Source organism: Mustela nivalis (assembly GCF_964662115.1).
Source record: "Mustela nivalis genome assembly, chromosome: 7".
Taxonomy (NCBI): domain Eukaryota; kingdom Metazoa; phylum Chordata; class Mammalia; order Carnivora; family Mustelidae; genus Mustela; species Mustela nivalis.
Window position 1 is genome coordinate 38,209,834 of NC_139026.1, and position 19,464 is coordinate 38,229,297.

At 34.3% G+C, this 19,464-nt stretch overlaps 1 protein-coding gene across 4 annotated transcripts in view; it reads left to right on the forward strand.

Moving 5' to 3' along the window:
• The window catches only part of PPP1R12A (protein phosphatase 1 regulatory subunit 12A), a 141,915-nt gene that overhangs the window by 118,718 nt on the left and 3,733 nt on the right, over positions 1-19,464 (forward strand). For 3 of the 4 annotated variants that reach the window (XM_082742788.1, XM_082742791.1, XM_082742790.1), the window contains 6 exons: positions 2,041-2,106; positions 7,796-7,812; positions 8,872-9,007; positions 10,877-10,981; positions 15,700-15,747; positions 18,439-18,489. In XM_082742788.1, the coding sequence (XP_082598914.1) occupies positions 2,041-2,106; positions 7,796-7,812; positions 8,872-9,007; positions 10,877-10,981; positions 15,700-15,747; positions 18,439-18,489 (423 nt within the window). Of the gene's footprint in view, positions 1-2,040; positions 2,107-7,795; positions 7,813-8,871; positions 9,008-10,876; positions 10,982-15,699; positions 15,748-17,653; positions 17,685-18,438; positions 18,490-19,464 lie in introns of all 4 variants that reach the window. The other variant, XM_082742789.1, reaches the window with a different exon arrangement.

The window sequence follows — 19,464 nt, forward strand, 5'->3', positions numbered from 1 at the left end:
AAAATTCAAATGTACAAAAGTAACAGAGAAGTATAATGACCCCACCCCAGATATCCCCACACTTCCCAAATCCCATATTATTTGAAGAAAATCTATAGAATATCATTTCATCTAAAAATTTTAATTTGTACTTTCAAGAGGAAAGGATTTTTTAAAAATTACCAGAATTAATATTTTTTAATAAAAGTAATCACAGTATGTATACCATACAGCAAATGATCACAATACTGTGAACACATTTATTGTTAAGTAAGTTAACTGTAAATCCTTAATATTTAATATCCAGTTTTCATATCCATTCAACTTATATATGCCATAAGTGGTTTGTTGTAGTTTTATACTTTGCTGGTTTGATTGGAATATAGTAGGGGTTATGCATTATGAATAGTACATCTTTAATGCCTCTTTTAATCGGTTTCTCCTTCCATCTCATTTTTTTCCTTACAGTTATTTTTGAATGAACTTGGGTTATCATATCCCAGAAGTGTTGTTTAACACATTAATGTGGTTTTTTATATTTCTTATAAATTGGTAACTGCCATTTTACCAACTGGTAACTACCAGGTAAAGAATTGATCCCATTGTGGTTCAAAAATTCTTTTGGCAAGGTATCTTTGTTCATCAAGAAGAATATGATATCTGGTTTATTTTAATTGATTGCTCATTACCATTTTAATAACAGAAACAAAACCTTACAGTCTTAATTAGCACCCTAACGTAGTTACTCTTATTACTTAAAATTATCTTTTTAATAAGTCGCTGTATTAGGAAATTCATAGTCTAAGCTGTGTTTGTTAAACAGTATTTATTTTTCCCCGGTTTTATTCAGACCAGCTCTCCCTTCAGAACTTCACTTTCTGGAATATCCTTAACTTTGCATTGTAAGGATTTTTCCTGGGATTCAAATTGGCAGTACTCATCTTTTTAATTTGAACCTGCATTAAATTGTATTCTAATTAGCCATCAGAGGACAGGTCTTCTTTCCCCATCTTAGCTACATTTGAAGCTATATCAGCTTCAAATACATACAAAAAGAACCAAGAGCTCTGTCAAAGGAAGGGTATTATGTAGTTAGGCAGCTTTTTAACCTCTTGTATTAGTAGCCCCCCACCTTTTTTTATTACTACTTTTAGGACCTGTGAACTTTCCCACTTTTTAAATTTCCAGTTTCAATGTTTTCCCATAAAACTGCAGTTTTTAAAAACAATCATTTCATGAGGTGGAATTCATATTTTTATATTAACATTTATATTAATAAAACTAACAACAGCACCACTGATTTTGCCTGATTTCTATTTAGTGTGCTGTAAACTCCCAAGAAATTTCCAGATATTGATAAACTACCTAAATATAATAGGACTTCTGCATAAATCTTGACAAGCTTATAGAATCCCAACTTTTCTTACTTAATATAATGAATTTCCTATTTTTGCTGCCCCATTATAGTGGAGTGTCTAAATAATACATTTTAACTATTAAAGCACATGCAGTATCATTACAGTATAAAATGTAATACCTTCTGCTAAGCCTCCAGTTTCCTCACCCCCACTGTGAATGTGTTTCCTAAATCATGTTTTTAGGTAGATGATCTTTTTTCACCATGCATGTTAACCTGCTTAGATTGTGTCATGCAGACAAAATAAGGCTTCTTCAAAACAGGATAGAAAAATTCCCACTTAAAGATTAGTTTTCCTTTTGATTTGTTTCCTGGTAGATTTTTCTCAAGGGTTGTTTCAAATTAGAAAAGCCCTGGGGCATCTGGGTGGCTCAGTTGGTTAAGCAACTGACTCTTGATTTCCACGGAGACCTGATCTCAGGGTCATGAGATTGAACCCCACATCAGGCTTCCAGCTCAGCAGGGAGTCTGCTTGAGCTTCTCTCTGCCTCTCCCATCCCCACCACATATCCCCCACCTCTTACTTGCATGCTCTCTCTCAAATAAATCTTTTTTAAAAAATTAGAAAAGCCTTAAAAAATTTAAGTATCAAGTGTTTGATATTTATTTTTACTTTTCTAAAGTAAATTGACAATGTATTTTAGAGCGATGAAAATGAACAAGAGCAACAATCAGATACAGAAGAAGGATCCAATAAGAAAGAAACTCAGGTAAAAAGCATTTGTGTTTAGAAGTATTCGTATTTTTTAAGGATTGCTATTTGCTTGTGTTTGTATTTATTCATGCAAGACAGTTACTGCACACAGTTCCCGCATGCTGGGGATAGACTTAGAGCTTCTCTGGGGTCAGGGGTAAATGGACCAGAAGGGACACAAAGAATATTTTAGAGACAATGGAAATATTCTGGATCTTGATTATAATGGTGATTTTCTGGATATATACAGCTGTCAAACTTACCAAACTGCATACCCTAAGTGAATAGTTTATTATATATAAATTAATCTTCAGAGTTGAAAAGAAAAAAAAGTAAGGGATATCGAGAAGTAGTGGAGGGCAAAGTTAGCTTCTAGAGAAGACAGTAAGTAGGTCTTTTTAACTTTCTTGACATTCGTTTAGAAATTTAGTGCTCTAAAGGACTTTTATATTATCAGAACTTACTGTACCAACAGTCTTCTCCAAAAAGGCATTTTTTCCTCCTCAGTAGTGATGAAGAAACTAAGGCAAGTTTGAATGACTTAAAGGGTTACATAACTAGCAAATTCTGAAAGTTTCTTCCCACTGTTTTCCCCCCTCTATTCCCTATTGTTTGGCTGCGGAGAAAGCTGACATGCTTTAAAGACCTCTATTCACATAAGGGCAGAGCCATATAATATGAATTGGTTCTAATCTTCTAAGCTTAGCAGTATCTAACCTGAAATGGCATTCTGTCATATCATCTTTATTTTTTACTTGGAGTTCCTAAATAGAGGTATTGAAATTCTTTTCAGTCAGCAAGGATGTACATTAATATGAAGCGACCAGAAGTTGGTTACTTGTGCTATGTGACTGTGGATGTTACTTTTAGGGCCAAGTTTGCTATTTGGTCCTGAAAGGTACTTTTATTTTATAAATAGGTACCCAGACAGATAATAAAGAATTAATTACTTCCAAGGGTAAATTATTTGCAGGGTGAAGTTTTATCACCTTTAAACCCAATTGTTAGCATCCCCCAATTCCCCTGTATCTTGTGTTTATTATATTCTGTAAACCTGACCGTTGTCTTCCTTTCCCAGTGGTGAATTCCCATCTTTCAAAGGAAAAATACTAGGAAAACAAGAGGGAATGGGTTAGTAAACATATCACACAGACCTCACATCCCACCAGGCTGGGATAGAAGGGAAAAGGTTTTCTGACTTCGAGTTGTGACTTCGAAGCATATTGCTTCTTGTGTTTAAATTTTCCTGTTAAAGTTATACATGAGATACATTAAGACTGAGTAGAAAATTGTTTGTAGGGAGAAACATTTTCTTAGTTCCAAACAGTTTAAATAGGTTTGTTCATTTTAAATAAGGGGTTATTTAGCTCTTGTTTTTGTGCTAGCATTCAGTTACAAGTAACAGAAAACCCAACTGAAACCAAATTGAACAAAGAATTTGTTATGCTCCTGTTGTATTACACAACCCTCTATGTCAGCTTCATCTTCAAGCAGGTATACCTCACCGGGCTGGGATTTATAATAATTGGCTTGGACTAGGCAAAGTCTACCACTAGGGTAGAGCAGCCATTTTACTACTAACGTGGGCTGTATACCATCTCACTTAAACCAGTTGACTGGTACACTGTGAGGAAAAGGAAGAATGGAAGTTAACGAGTCTTTTCCGTAAACTAGAAAAGTGCTTCTGGCCATTAGATATGCCACTCTCTTTTAAAAGCTTGTGGCATCGGGGATGCCTGGGTGGCTCAGTCAGTTAAACATCTGTCTCCAGCTCAGGGCATGATCCCAGGGTGCTGGGATCGAGTCCCTCACGAGGCTTCTTGCTCATTGAGGAGGCTGCTTCTTTCTCTCTCTTTTGCTCCCGCTGCTTGTGTGCCTGCTCACTCACCTCTCTCTCTCTGATGAATAAATAAATAAAATCTTTAAAGGAGGGGGCTGGGCGCCTGGGTGGCTCAGTTGATAAGCATCTGCCTTCCGCTGGTCCTGGGATTCAGCCTCCCCACATTGGGCTCCCTGCTTGTGTTCCCTCCCTCCGCCTGCTTGTGTTCCCTTTCTGTGTCTCTGTTTATCAAATAAATAAAGAACATCCTAAAAAAAAAAAATTGTAGCATCAGCCCCTGCTTTTCCTTGTAAAAGTATTAGCAAAATTCTTCTGTGCATTTTCTGAAGTAAATAATGTCATCACCTCAGAAGTGTGTTTGATAATAGAACTTCCATTCAGGTTATAGAATCCAAGTTAACCACATTAAAAAATGGCATTGGGTCATGTACTTTTTTGCTTCAAAGGTAAGCAAATAGTAAATTTCAAAAAGTTCCTCCAAATTCAGAATTGCATGTGAAACTCAAGCTGTCTACCTTCAGAATATAAATTAAAAGAAATTAAGATTAAACTTTATCACAGAAAATTGCATGATTTTATCATAACATCTGTTGTTTGTTATTAGAATTATATATTATTAGAATCATGTGTTACAACATTCTTTCTAAAAATAGGACTTCTGTTGCTTTGGCTATTGTGATTTGCTTTCATTAAGTTATTGTATAATAAAACTTCAATCATGCAAAGGATATTAGTAATCAAGAATTTAAGGGGTGCCTGGGTGGTGCAGTGGGTTAAGCCTCTGCCATCTGCTTAAGTCATGATCTCAATGTCCTGGGATAGAGCCCTGTATGGGGCTCTCTGCTCAGCAGGGAGCCTGCTTCCCCCTCTCTCTCTGCCTGCCTCTCTGCCTACTTGTGATCTCTGTCTGTCAAATAAATAAATAAAATCTTTAAAAAAATAAAAGGATTTAAGTATGACACCAAGGCAAGAAAAAAGAAAAGATTAAAAGATTTAATTATTTAAACATATAAAACTAGAATACGACAGAAATGATACCCTTCTTAAAGTGAGACACATTTGCTCAGTTAAAAGTGAATAATCTTGGCATCTATCATACTTTAAAGTTTAGTATTCATATTATGAAAAACTCTAGGAAAAGAGAGACAGAATACATGAAACTTAAAATTTTACAAAAGAAGAAATACAAGTGGCCAATAAGCTTGAAAATGCATTTAATTTTACTAATAACCGAAGACATGACAATTAATATAAAAAAGTAAAATTGGCAAAGGCTAGTAGTGCTCAGATTTGGTATGATCACTATTGAAATAGTATTTTTATATAAGGTTTTGGAACTGTAACAACTTCTGTTGCTTTGGCTATTGTGATTTGCTTTCATTAAGTTATTGTATAATAAAACTTCAATCATGCAAAGGATATTAGTAATCAAGAATTTAAGGGGTGCCTGGGTGGTGCAGTGGGTTAAGCCTCTGCCATCTGCCATCTGCCATCCTTTACAGAAATTAGTTTAACAGTACAAATCAGAAATTCATACATGGATATCAATACAAAAAAGGTAACAGTAGTTATCTAGAGGGTTGGAGGCCAGGGGAGTTATAGAGGAACTTTTTAGGCTGTGGTACTTTTAGATAAGCTTATGGTTCTGTAATTAAGTATATTTTTACTTTGAAAAAATAATTTTGAAATACAGGGAGCAAGAACATTGCTATATGAAATAAGGACATACGCTAAATGAAATAGGCTAGTCCTGAAATAGACATAATGTATGATCCCACTTATATGAGGTATCTAGTCAAACTCTTAGAAAGTAGAATTGTTTCTAGGGGTGAGGGTAGAAGAATATGGGGAGTTGTTCAATGTGTATAAAGTTTGTTTTGCAAGATAAGAATATTCTAGAGCTGTGTTGCACAACAATGTGAATATGTTAACGCTATTGAGCTGTACTCAAAGTAGTTTATTTTTTTTTTTTTTTAAAGATTTTATTTATTTATTTGAAAGACGGAGATCACAAGTAGGCAGAGAGGCAGGCAGAGAGAGAGAGAGAGGGAAGCAGGCTTCCTGCGGAGCAGGGAGCCCGATGCGGGGCTCGATCCCAGGACCCTGAGATCATGACCCGAGCCAAAGGCAGCAGCCCAAACCACTGAGCCACCCAGGCGCCCCTCAAAGTAGTTTAGATGGTAACTTTTATGTCATGTGTTTTTGTTACAGTCTCAAAAATGTAACAAATAACAATGATAGCACCATAACTTTTAAAGACAAAGAAATGGAATTTGAGTTATTTCTGTGACTGCCTAGAGTTTTGTTTGTTTGTTTGTTTTTTAATTTAAATCAGTGAACCAGAGTGCAAGTTGTGAGATGAATGGCGATGTTTCCATTTGATATTTACACATTTTACTTCATACATGGTATTTTTCTAAATTTGAGTAATATCTCTTGGTTTTTTTGGTTCTGGGTTTTTTTTTTTTAATTGAGATATAATTGACATACAATATTGTATTAGTTTTAGGTGTTCAACGTAGTGATTCATTATTTGTATATATTGGAAAATGATCACCACAGTAAGTCTAGTTAATATCCATTCCCACACATAGTTACATTTTCCCCCGTGATAAGAACTTTCAAAGTCTATTCGCTTAGCAGTATTTGAATTTGAATCTCTTGAAAGCTGAAATTTAACTCAAAATTGTTATTGTCATAAAACTAATGAACAAATCAATGAAATAAAGCATTATTACATCAAAAACTAGGAAGCAAGTACAAAATTAAAATTGGTTGTGCAAAGGAAATTTAAGTAGACTAAATAGACTAAGGCATTTTTAGTCCAAATGAGATTTTTAACAATCCCAAAGGAACCCAATAATTTTACAGTGCATTCAAAGATAAATGTAATGGAAAAATACAAATACCTAATTCAGAAATTTAACGAACCATTTTTTGATAGTTGCCTTATAGAAAAGTATAGTTTGAGCAAGAGCTTTTTTTTTTTAAGATCTTATTTATTTGACAGAGAGAGATCACAAGTAGGCAGAGAAGCAGGCAGAGGGGGAGGGGGAAGCAGCCCCCCTCCAGGACCCTGGGATCATGACCTGAGCTGAAAGCAGAGGCTTAACTCACTGAGCCAGCTAGGTGCCCCAAGCAAGAGCTTTAATAGAAGGGAAAGAGCTCAACATGACCACCCCCCACCAAAAAAACACACCTGCTTTGTCCTGAACTAAGATTCTTTTACTCTAATAATTTCACCATTTGGATGAGCAGTTATGAAACAGTGTTAAAGTATACCATTTGCTTGAGAAAATTAAGTCCTAATTTCCTGTCTCCAATTGCTAAACTTTGATGGAATTTATAGACTTATAGCTGGATTTCTAGAAAGTAAATTTTAAACGTAATTATGTGTATAGTATTGTACATAAAATACCTAAGGTATTCAGTTGTTTGCCTCTCATGTTACTGCCTCAAAAACAGAAAAATAGTTGCTTTGTGATAACACATAGTAAACTTGACATTTCTTAATATAAATAAACATATTACTTTCTCCTGGGTAGGTAGAAGTAGGAGATATATGTCTTAGCCTTTCTTTTTCCCTTCCCATTAAAATATTGTATGGTGGCATTTATAGGAATTTGTAAACAATGATCATAAATAGTGAAGTGTATTTATATGGTTATTGTGCATGAAAAATATATAGTGACTCTGTTCTAGAACTTCTGAACCATCACATTAAAGTTAAAAAATATATAATAAATAGATAAGTTAGTTTAAAAGTGTGAAAATAGTATAAATGTTAAATTTACTTCATCGGTCAAGTTACTTTAATAAGAGTATAAAAATTTAATATACCTCTGTCTTTCTCTTTCTTTTCTAGACGGATTCCATTTCTAGGTATGTTTTACATTTTTACTGACTTTTTTCTTATTTTTTTCTGTGTTGCTTAGTATTTACAAATTTTGTGAGTTAGAATTACTTAAATAATAAAAATCTATAGATGTTTAGATGACCTAATAACTGTTACCAGCTTTCTTTGTCAAAGCCTTTACTTCTAGTTCAGTAGTCATAGTAAGTCACTAAAAAAATTTTTTTCTTAAATCCTTAAAACAGTGATAACTTTTTAAGTTTTAAGCTTCCTAAATTATGTTAATATTAACTATGTCATTATTAACAGCAGAGGCTGATGAAACTCACCGGAAATTTATTTGATTGAGTGTTCTGCATCTTCTCTCTGATCCCTGCTTTAGATAAAAGAAGAACAAAGAAGACACTAAAAACTGTCATCTAGCTCAAAATTATTCACCTTTTAGAGAACTTCCATAGTGTCCTTAAGTCTAATCTCCATTCCATTTCTCTTGCTCATAATATTTAACCAAAACCTTGTAAAACCAAAAACAGATTTTTATATATTAATGATTCTATTGAAATGTAGAGGTGATAGCATTTATCAGGAAAAGGTAACCTGAATTCATAACAAGATAATAAGAAAATTCACATGTGCAAATGAGATATGTTCTTTCTGTTCAGGGCAGACCTACTATCCATCAGTTTGGATAGAGGAGTTTATCAAATCTGAGCGGTTAATAATTTTTAAACAATTAAATGCCACTTAAAATGCTACCAATTAAACTATGATACACCATCGGTTTATAAGCCATGTTCTGATTTCAAAGATTTTAAAATGTAGAAAACGTGTGCAGTTTAACATTGTTGAAATAACTTATCGTGTGAAACCAGTTCTGACTTTTTACATATAGATGTATTGACTCTCTTCCTCAAATAATAGAAACTAATAGTATTATAAATAATTTTTCATTTATTACCACAGATACAGATGATAATAGATGAAAGAGAATGTTATCTACTATTTTGGAATATCAAGTTAAAATATACTAAGTTGCATGTTAATAAAAGCCTATAATAAGGATTTTGACTTTAACTCATCTTTTAAAGATACGAAAGCAGTTCCACATCAGCTGGTGATCGGTATGATTCCTTGCTGGGTCGCTGTGGATCATACAATTACTTAGAAGAAAGAAAACCTTATAGTAGCAGGCTAGAAAAGGATGACTCCACTGACTTTAAAAAGGTACTTGGATTACTTAATTATTTAACTGTGTAATTAAAAATAATCTTTTGTGTTAGTATATTTATGTTTGGATATTATTCCTGGAAACTCATAATGAAATCAGTGTTTTACTTTAATTTTCAGTTTGGAACACTAAATGGTAGCTGTTCGTTTTTTTTAAAAGGAAGAGACTTTATATCACACTTAAGTGTCTCAGGCCAGTACTGTGATGCTGTGACTGAGCTGAAAAGAGTCATGGGCACAGGGTGGGCAGGAGGGTTGTGTGTGCATGTACACTCACACAAGCATGCACACCCACTTTTTTTTTACCTATTTGTCAATAAAAGGCAGCCAAACAAAGAACAAAGCTTTTCTTAGGATCATACAGTTTTTCCTAGATAACTAAAAAACTTGTGGTACGGTAAGTACTATTACATCTTAACGATGAAAATAACAATGAAAGAAGTCCTGGAAATTCAACAGTCTAGTATTCTTACTCTCATAATTCCTAATATTAGGAGCTTAGAATAAACCTGATGAAGTTTGTTGGGGGGGAAAAGAAGGCTTGTGATATGTGTACATGTTCCCCCAAGTAGTTGGCAACTGTTTGAATGGGTGTCTTATAAGCTAAGTCAGCAAAAAAAGGAAAGTAGGGGGTCAGTTTACATTATGTATAAGGTTGTCATTTATTCAGTAAAGAACTAAACACTGAATTGTCCTAAGTAGTGAGCTTCTACTCGTGAGTAGTAGAGTTGGAGATACTGTCCTGCTCTTATGGACATTTTCCATGTAATGGGAGAGACCAACATGATCATACAGCCATATTAACAAATTATAACTTAGAAATTGAAAGAATTACCTGAAGTAAAGAATCTATTTCATAAGAGTTTATAACAAAGGAAAGTGGCAGGGCCTAAAGATAGAATTCCTAAGGAAGTGAAGCTTCAGAAGCGAATCATAGAAGGACAATTAGTTAACTAGTAAAATGGAAGAAAACCTATTCTAGATGGAGTGAAATAGGAAGACATAGACCTGGTGGAAAGGCACAAGATGCATTGAAGTAATTAAATTTTCAGTGTGCCAATAGAGCAGAAGGGATGGTAGTGTGAGGATGCACTCAGCTATAAAGCCCAGGACCAAACCGTACAGTGCTTTTCAGGCTATTTTAAGGGTATCTTTATACTGAGAACACTGGGAAGCTATTCAGGGGTTTCTAACATCAGGGTTAATGGAATGGTTGGCATATGAAGTTGAGATTATTTTAAAAAGTTAACTCTTAACTTGCTACATATAGGACAAATTAGAGGGAGGTCAGAAAAATAATTCTAGTATTAAGAGATGATTTTAACCATCTATACTAGTAGTAAGTAGAGATGCGGGCAAAAGAAGTAGTAGAGTCAAATGTTAAGAAAGTATTCAAGAAGTATTTCACTTTCCTTCAAATATTAGTAAAAACAGTACAGTTACAATGATCAATACAACTGCTGTTCCATGTCAGGGTCAGGAATTCAAGAGAGAATGATAGGCAGAAAAGCTTATGGACCCCAGATGAAGATCAGTGTCTCCTCAGCTCTAGCTAAAGTTGCTCTGCAGTATGTGATCCCTCTTTATCATATAACTGAATTTTGTTTAATGGAAAGAGAAAAGTTAGATTTGTCAGTGAAGTCTTAAATACTGGAACTAGTATGTTAATGAATGTGCATGAGGCAGATACATACATAACCAAAATTTTTTGCCTTGCAACCATAAAACATTAAAATATTTTGAATGTATCCTTTAATGGCTCATGTGTTACATTCTTTGTTTTAATACTGCAAAGTAATCAGTGGAAAATCTTAAAATATTAAGAGAACAGAAAAATAATTTGTTGTTCTGCCCTAATTTTTGTAGCTTTATGAACAAATTCTAGCTGAAAATGAAAAGCTGAAAGCACAGCTACATGATACAAATATGGAACTGACCGATCTTAAATTACAATTGGAAAAGGCTACCCAGGTTTGTACTTTTTCTCTGTTACCCTTAAAAAAAAATGGTTTTGATTTATTCTGTCTAAAAAATTAGATTGAAATATTCTCAGGTGTTTCTTCAAAACATGAGTTTGGTTACTGATAATACCTTATTAATAAGGGATCAAAATAATACAGATTACTGATAACTTCACTTCTTTCTACAATAAATTAAAAATACAGAAATAAAACCTTGTAACGGAAAGTTAAAATATTTTTAAGCCAAAAATACCTATGTTGTGATACATAAAGGGCTTAAATGCTTATTTCTAGCATACCACATGCAGCAAGGTATTAAAAGTATCTATGCAGAATCTTCTTAAAGCCATTAAAAAATTTTATAATCATTTTTATTCATTATAAATATTTCCTGTTTGTTCCCAAAATTAATTTGATATACTAATGCTGGAAGAAAATAGTTTGTCATTAATTCTTTTTACTTACCTTCTTTGCAGCAGCCTACAGGAGACCATTTTAGACAAGAAAATTGAGATAGCCAAGCAAAATTCACAACCATACACATATGATCTAGGCTATGTATGATCTAGGAATTTTTTCCCAAGCTTTTTCCATGGAATGTGGGAGACAGTAATCGTAGGAGATAGTAGTAGGCACATTCCTTCCTCATTCTCCACCTGTCCCCCTTAAAAGAAGTAGTTTTGTGACCCAACTATTTCATGGGAAATACTATACTACATCTTAGAGATTTTAGAGGTTACTATTCATGAGTTAAAAGGCACGAAACAGTCCTGTAATTTTTAAGAAAACAAACTTGTTTAATTTTAACATAAGACTTTGTAGTATAAACATATTTCTGCAGTTCAGCTTTTGGAATCCAGTTTTAAATCACTCATCTAGAAATGACATCTTTGGTTCTATAAATGAGACTGTATACAGTCTTCAGGCATTCTTTTACATTCATCTTTCTTATAATTTTTTAAGTTAACTCTCTATGTTGAACTTACACTGGTTACCAGGTCCCCTTTTTATTGCTGTTAACAGCTATTGCATTGTAAAGCAGTTGTTTATGCACAATGGAGCCTTTGCTGAAATTCCAGGCGTTAAGCTAACCTTAAGAAGTTAAGAAGGCTCTACAGATTCCATCAGTTGATGCGAGTTTACTATAAAGATACACAGAGAATTAAGTCAGAACGAGAACATGTTTCATGGTGAGGTGTCATAAAAACTTGGAATGTCATTCAAGTTACAACTTGCTGGGGTAACTTAGACTTCCTGGTAAACTGGAAAATCATCATTCTTTGGGTTGCATTAGTAGCTTCGTGAGCCTCCTCACACAAAAATACAATAACAAGTTTTCTGAAAATAGTTCTAGCTCCAGAGATCTGATCATAATGTTTTCTAAATAAAAATGTCCACTGCTTTAAAAAAAAAAAATGTCCACTGCTTCATACTGCTGTGTCCTGTCAATATGGTGAGTCAGCTAATCTGTGCTTTTACTGCTTACTACCTTCTCTGTTTCTCTGCTCTTCTCCCTACCCTGCTGTCATTTAATTCTTTCTAGATGTCTCTCTCAAAGTCTACAACTGAGGGGATCTGAAAGAATTAGCCAGTTATTATCAGCATGGAGCAGTCCTGTTAGTGACCATTTAATAGGACACTTGGACAACCTAGAGCAAGTTGCGTTTGGGTCATGTACCAATTTCTGATCCTATGGATTATGGCCAGGAAAACAAATTACTATTAATGGGCTTAGCAAACATTCTGAGTACCGTACCCAGTATACTGAATGAATGATGGAAGGGGTAATTCAGAGTATAAAATATTCAGAGTTAATATCTTAGTTGGAAAAACTATGTAAAATTTTAAAACTGTGTTTTTAAAATTTAAGGGTACATGTAAAAGCAAAACTGATAAACATTAAACTTTTTGTTCAGTTTTCGAGTATTTATCCTGAGCATCTAAGTCTACTATAAATCATGCCACCTGACTTTTTTTTTTTTTTAAGATTTTATTTATTTATTTGTCAGAGATCACAAGCAGGCAGAGAGGCAAGCAGAGAGAGGGGGGGAAGCAGATTCCCCGCTAAGCAGAGAGCCTGATGCAGGACTTGATCCCAGGACCCTGAGATCATGACCTGAGCCGAAGGCAGAGGCTTAACCCTCTGAGCCACCCAGGCGTCCCATGCCACCTGATTTTTATATTTTTGGGGGGACATTACTTCCATAACTGTTCATGGTTATACATAATGGTAGCAGTTTGACAGTTGCATGGAGTTTTTTCCAAGGGAATTATCATCTTATTAATAGTGTGTTTGGTAATACTTGGCCAAGGGACTCTAAAATCCTTGAATCCTCCTTCACCCAGCCACCCTCCTTCCTGTAGTCTCCAGCGGAGGGAAATAGACTGTTTACCAGGAGCCAGTTTGATGAATAATACTTTGTCAAATGTCAGTTCACTAGATTCACTAATTATTATTTTAACAGCTTTAACTAGAATTATTAACCAGAAATACTAACTAAAGTTGATTTTTTTAACCTAAGAAATTATCAGGTGAATCATAAAATAGCTAAAATGTTCCTATATGAAGAAAAAAATCCTCAAAAAATGCTAATTTTCCATCTAAAATTTTATTGATTTACATGTAATGGCCGTGTTTGAGCTATTTTTGAATTCTTCTGGGTGCTTTTGAATGTCATTTTTAAATTATTGTCTTTTTTTTTCCCTCCAAGTAATTTCTGCACCTAGCATGGGGCTCAAACTCACAGTCCTGAGATCAAGAGGTCCATGCTGTTGTGATGGAGCTGTCCAGACACCCCTGCATTTTTCAGTCTTTAAAGCATTTTTAGGATTCATTTGCAGAACCTCAAGGGGCATATTAGCCTTTGTTTTATATTTTTGGCAGTTAAATATAAATATAGATTTGAAAACATCAAAAAGAAATCAGAATTAGCTGAAAAGTCTCATCATACTTGAAATTCTGAATTTGATTTCTAACAAGTAATTAAAATACATTGATTTTTATTTTTCCAGAAAGAATAAGCACAAAAGCATAAAACAATTTAAAACAACAGGGAAAAGGAAGGACCCCTGGCCATGATTAGATCTTTAAATTTTATATATCATAACCATAAAAAAGAAGTTATGAAAAGATTAAAAAGTAACTTGGTAATTGGCCTTGATCAGACTAAAGTATGAATGCTGAGATAGTTGACAGAATAGAAAATTACATAAACATTTAGGATGCTGACTGGCTCAGTCAGTAGAGCACAGCTGTTGTTCTTGGGGTTGTAGGTTCGAGCCCCAGGTTGGGTGTAGAGATTACTTAAAAATAAAATTTAAAAAGAAAAAATATATATTTAAATTAATGATGAAATAAATATATTTTTAAGTAGATTTTGTGGTTAATAGTCACAAAAAAGCATTTTGTTAAAGTTGTCAATTGGTAAAATTCAGCAAATTGACTTTTGGGAAATGAGTCGTTTGATGGTTTTTATAGGAAACTGACCAGACATCCCGAGGGGGATATATGTATAGAAGTCGGTGTAAGAACTAGGATACCAGGGCGCCTGGGTGGCTCAGTGGGTTAAAGCCTCTGCATTCAGCTCAGGTCATGATCCCGGGGTCCTGAGATCAAGCCCCGAATTGGGTTCTCTGCTCAGCAGGGAGCCTGCTTCCCTTCCTCTCTCTCCGCCTGCCTCTCTGCCTACTTGTGATCTCTGTCAAATAAAATAAAACCTTAAAAAAAAGAGAATCTAAAAGAACTAGGATACCACTTGTTTTTTGTTTTTGTTTTTAAGATTTTATTTATTTATTTGAGAGAGAGTAAGAGAGAGAGTATAAGTGGGAGGAAGAGCAGGGAGAAAAGCAGACTCCCTGCTGAGCAAGGAGCACAATATGGGGCTTGATCCCAGAACCCTGAGATCATGACCTGAGCCGAAGTCAGGCATTTTAACCACCTGAGCCACTCAGGTACCCCTAGGATACCACTTCTTTTTAACTGGCCCTTCACTCTGAATCCACATGCAGAGCCTTCAGGTAGTGCTTTAACATGTGGTTTAAAATTCCAAGAGTCCTTTTCTATCTCCCAAATCTCAGGATTTTGTCAACTTTGAGTTGATAGCATAGTACAGGAAAGGAAAAATGAGAGCCCTAAACTCACCAGAAGAAGAAAAGCTTTATAGCTAGGATTTCTTATAAGTGACAGGGGGTGTAAACTTTCTTACCAATTTTGGAGGATGGATGATTGGAAAAGAAAACTCTAGATAGAGAGGGAGGAATATGAAGCTGTGATAGACAACAGAATTTAGGCCAGTTTACTGGCTTGGCTCCTTGGATGCTCACTTATCCCAGTCCCAGGTACCTTTCAGTCAAGGTCCTAGAATCTGACCATTCAGATTAGCCACTCCTCCTAGTGATGTGCAAGAGAGACCTTGAGCATCGGAGAGGAAACTCTAGGATGTTTTTTATTTTGTTCCACGGTACTCATCCATCCTTAGCCCCTACTATACTATGCACAGACCTGAGGAAAAGTCACGAGTAGACCATGAGAGCTGTGGAGACCATTCTATTTCTAAGCATTCCTTTAACTCTTTCTTGTTTCAACACAAAATTATTTTCTCTTTTCTTTACCTGAATGTTGTGATGTATTTGAAAACCACTAGAGGAGACACTGTGGGCCTCCTTCAGCTTCACGCACCCTTCCTTTATTGCACTTATATCCCTTTTATATTTCTTACTTTGTTACAGAGACAAGAAAGGTTTGCTGATAGGTCACTATTAGAAATGGAAAAAAGGGTAAGTATCCATTTTATTGAATAGTCATTTGACCCCTTTATTGTTTTACATAAGCAATAGTAGGGCTTTTTGTTTTCTTTTAGTTTTATTTTTGTGAATGGTAGTTTTTGTTAGTACAGATTAATACTAATTTAATTGGGAATGTTTTCTGGTTTATCTTCTTTATACAGTTCTGTGAGATCTCTCTAGGTGTGAAATTACCTTACCTCTCTAAGTATTAAGACTTAATTTACCATGCTATTCTTTTAACAGATTAAAAAAATGATCTTTGCCTTGATTCTGAAAGTGTAGACATTGTGATAGTGAATCTGATGTTTTTGAAAGGCCATTTATCTCTCTTTGTTTTTCTGTGGTGGTATACTTAAAACATTTTGATCATGCATACATTTAGTTTAATTCTTTGGAAAATTTAAATCCATTCTTCAAGTTTGTAAAGATTCTAAGGACATCAAATTCTCAAATTTCTTTTAAGGTTAATGATACTTTATTTAATTTTGAATTTAAATACTTAAATAGCATATTTTAAACAAAAAATTAATTACTAGAAAAGCCTTTTGCCCTTTTTTATGTCTTTCTGTAATTTTTTATTTGACAATGATATATTTACCTGTATTTCTCAATTTATTATAGTTACTACTCAGAGGTCTGGCAGTGGCCATAGGAAGAACTCTACCAGTTTAGTCTGAGCAGTTGATAATGTATAAATGATCAAAAGTTAAAGGGAAAAAAAAAAGTTAAAGAAAAAGAGTATCTGTTAGTCCAAGTGACTAGGGCTAGACCTACAGAGTTTCAGCTGGACAGGAAAGTACATCCTGGGTAGCTAGGACAAAGAATAAATAATCAGGAGCAGCTGATAAAACACCTTCCTCCATTCTGTTATAAAAATAGCCAATTTACCTTCTGAGCAAAAAAATAAAGAGAGAAATGATGTCTGTCCTTTTTTTTTTTTTTTTAATTTGACTGAGAGAGATCACAAGTAGGCAGAAAGGCAGGCAGAGAGAGAGGGAGCAAGTAAGCTCCCTGCTGAGCTGGGAGCGCAATGCGGGGCTCGATCCCAGGACCCTGAGATCATGACCTGAGCTGAAGGCAGAGGCTTTAACCCACTGAGCCACCCAGGCGCCCCTATCTGTCCTTTTTTATCTAGGCTTGTGCACACATGGTATACATGTTGATACTCCTATGGTCTCACCTGACCTTTGTCTGCCTGTCAAATGCAAATAAATTACAAAGTAGCTAGTTTACTTTCAACTTAACAGACATTAGTAATTATAGTATTAATAATAACTGCTTATCACATTTATTCAGCACCCTAATGTTCCAGGCAAGTACCGGGCTAAGCACTTCACCTGTATTTTCTCTTAACCATATTTTTTTATGTTAGTAAGTTTGTCAAAACAGAAGAAATTGCCTACAACTTTATAGCTGCTGATTTGGCAGCGAGACAGTTTGGTATAGTATTCCTGTCTTGCTTTACCAGAATAGTTAAAATCTTGAAGGTGCCTAATAAAATAGAGGATGATGAGACAGAAGGAAATACACTATTTATAAGATTTCACCAAGTTATGAGAATCAAATATGATGGTGTATATCCTACTGTTTTGGGAAGTGCAGTGGTTTTTATGAATAGTCATGGCTGTATTATTAACTAGGAGAAAGTTCTTTTTTCATAGAAGATAACATTTTTCTCTATATAATAGTGTTTAAACCAGCTATTACTAGAATAACATGTACTTAAAAGACTTTGAGTAGGATTCCATCTACTTTTTACATTACGTAATCTAAAAACATTAACATTTACAGTAAATGTACTGCTTTACTAAATATCAACATTAATTATTAATCTGGGAAAGAATGTCTTGGAAATTCATAGTGATTAAACTAAATTTAAATGGTTTGTATCTGAAAGGTGACCGGCAAGAGTCAGTATCTTCTGGGCGGTATGACCTAACAACCAAAGTTTTGTAGCACATTAATTACCGCTGCTTGCTTTTTGCGTAACACCCTAGAATGCTTTTTATTTAGGGGAGAGTAAAACCATACACTGCAGTAATGTATGTTGCCTTTGCCTGTCACTCTTTGAAAGGAGGTACTTTACAATAAGTGCTGCAGGTGCTTCTTCATCAGATTCACTGCGTTAATGCTGCACACAGTATCGACCCAGATACAGAGCTATAAAAGTCAATTGGATAAATAATGGCTAGGAAACATTGTAGGTGGAGGAGATGAACCTTCTCTTAGATCCTTTTGAAATTTTAAACTACACATATTTTTAGGCATGTTTGCTGCTTGCGTTTCTGCTTCTGTCACTGTAGAATAATTGCATCTATGTGTGTGTTTTTTTTCTGTTCTATGTGATCTTGAATATTGAATTCAATATTCTTGAATATTGGTTTATTCCTAAGTTTTAATGTAAACTAAAAAATATGTATATTTTGAATATGTTATGTAGCATCTTACTAGAAAGTCAAAGCTTGAAGAAAGAGATTATAGAAGTTAATAAAAATAATAATCTTCATATTTACTTCTCTCGAAATTTGGAAAGCTCTTTACACATCACTGGCCTCACATCTTTTTCCACACTGCTCCTGATTTGATTTTTGACTCTATACAGTGCCACTCTTTCACAATTTAGAAGAAAATTAAGAATATAATAATTAACATGATTAATATTGGTACCTTAAATTGATCTAGGAACGAAGAGCTCTAGAAAGAAGAATATCTGAAATGGAAGAAGAGCTCAAAGTAAGTAAACTGTGCTCCTACTTACAAGAGATAGTGCTGTTTATCAACTCAGGTGTTACAGTAAGCTTATAGATACTATGTTTCCGTTAATTGTTCTCAGTACTGATAACCGTTATTTGTGAATTATTGGTATCTTGTGCTTCTCTTCTTTCTAAATTCAGGTTTTAGGTGAGCTAGGAGAACATTTATAATTCAGATCATTTTGCAATCTCTTTTGATGTTTAGGTATAGAAGAAATTAGACAGTAATGACTGTAAGATTCAGGATTTATTATTAATTCTTCACATTTCACATACTCTTTTCCTTGGAGAGCAAATAGTGGAGGGGTTATCAATCAAAAATACTTTTCTTTGAAAATAAAGGACATTACAGTAGTGGGTGAGCAGAGCTATGTTTTATTGAACTGTGAATTACCTGCGGAAGTAGCTATTTGTTTTGAATGTTGGAAGGAACCCTCTTTTCAGGTGAAAAAATAACATAGTTAATTGATTGCCTTTTATTGTATTATCTTGCATAACATATCTTTTATGAATTAATAAACTGATACATAGGAAAATGTGACCATAGAATTAGAATTTAAAGATTTAATTATTGTATTACTGAATTTGGTTCCTTATTAAAACATTATCATTGAATGGTTTTGCAGACAAAGTTTTTGGAAATTTTTATGTATTTTGTTTGCTATGGAATTTTAGGACTACACTATTTACCTTTGCAAATCTCATGGAGTGAATATCCTTACAGTCAAGACTCTTAATTTTTTTCTTCTTATGTTCAGTATCTGTGATTCTTTGTGTTTTTATTGTATTCTTTTCCATTTTCTTATCTTTTTTATTTTCTATTTCTTATGTTCTAATTCCTGCAGAACCTGCATCAAATAAAGCAAATTCAAACTCTGAGAGAGTTAAATGAGCGACTGCTGACTGAGAATAGGGCCTTGACAAGAGTGGTAGCCAAGCGCTCAGGGTTCTGTAG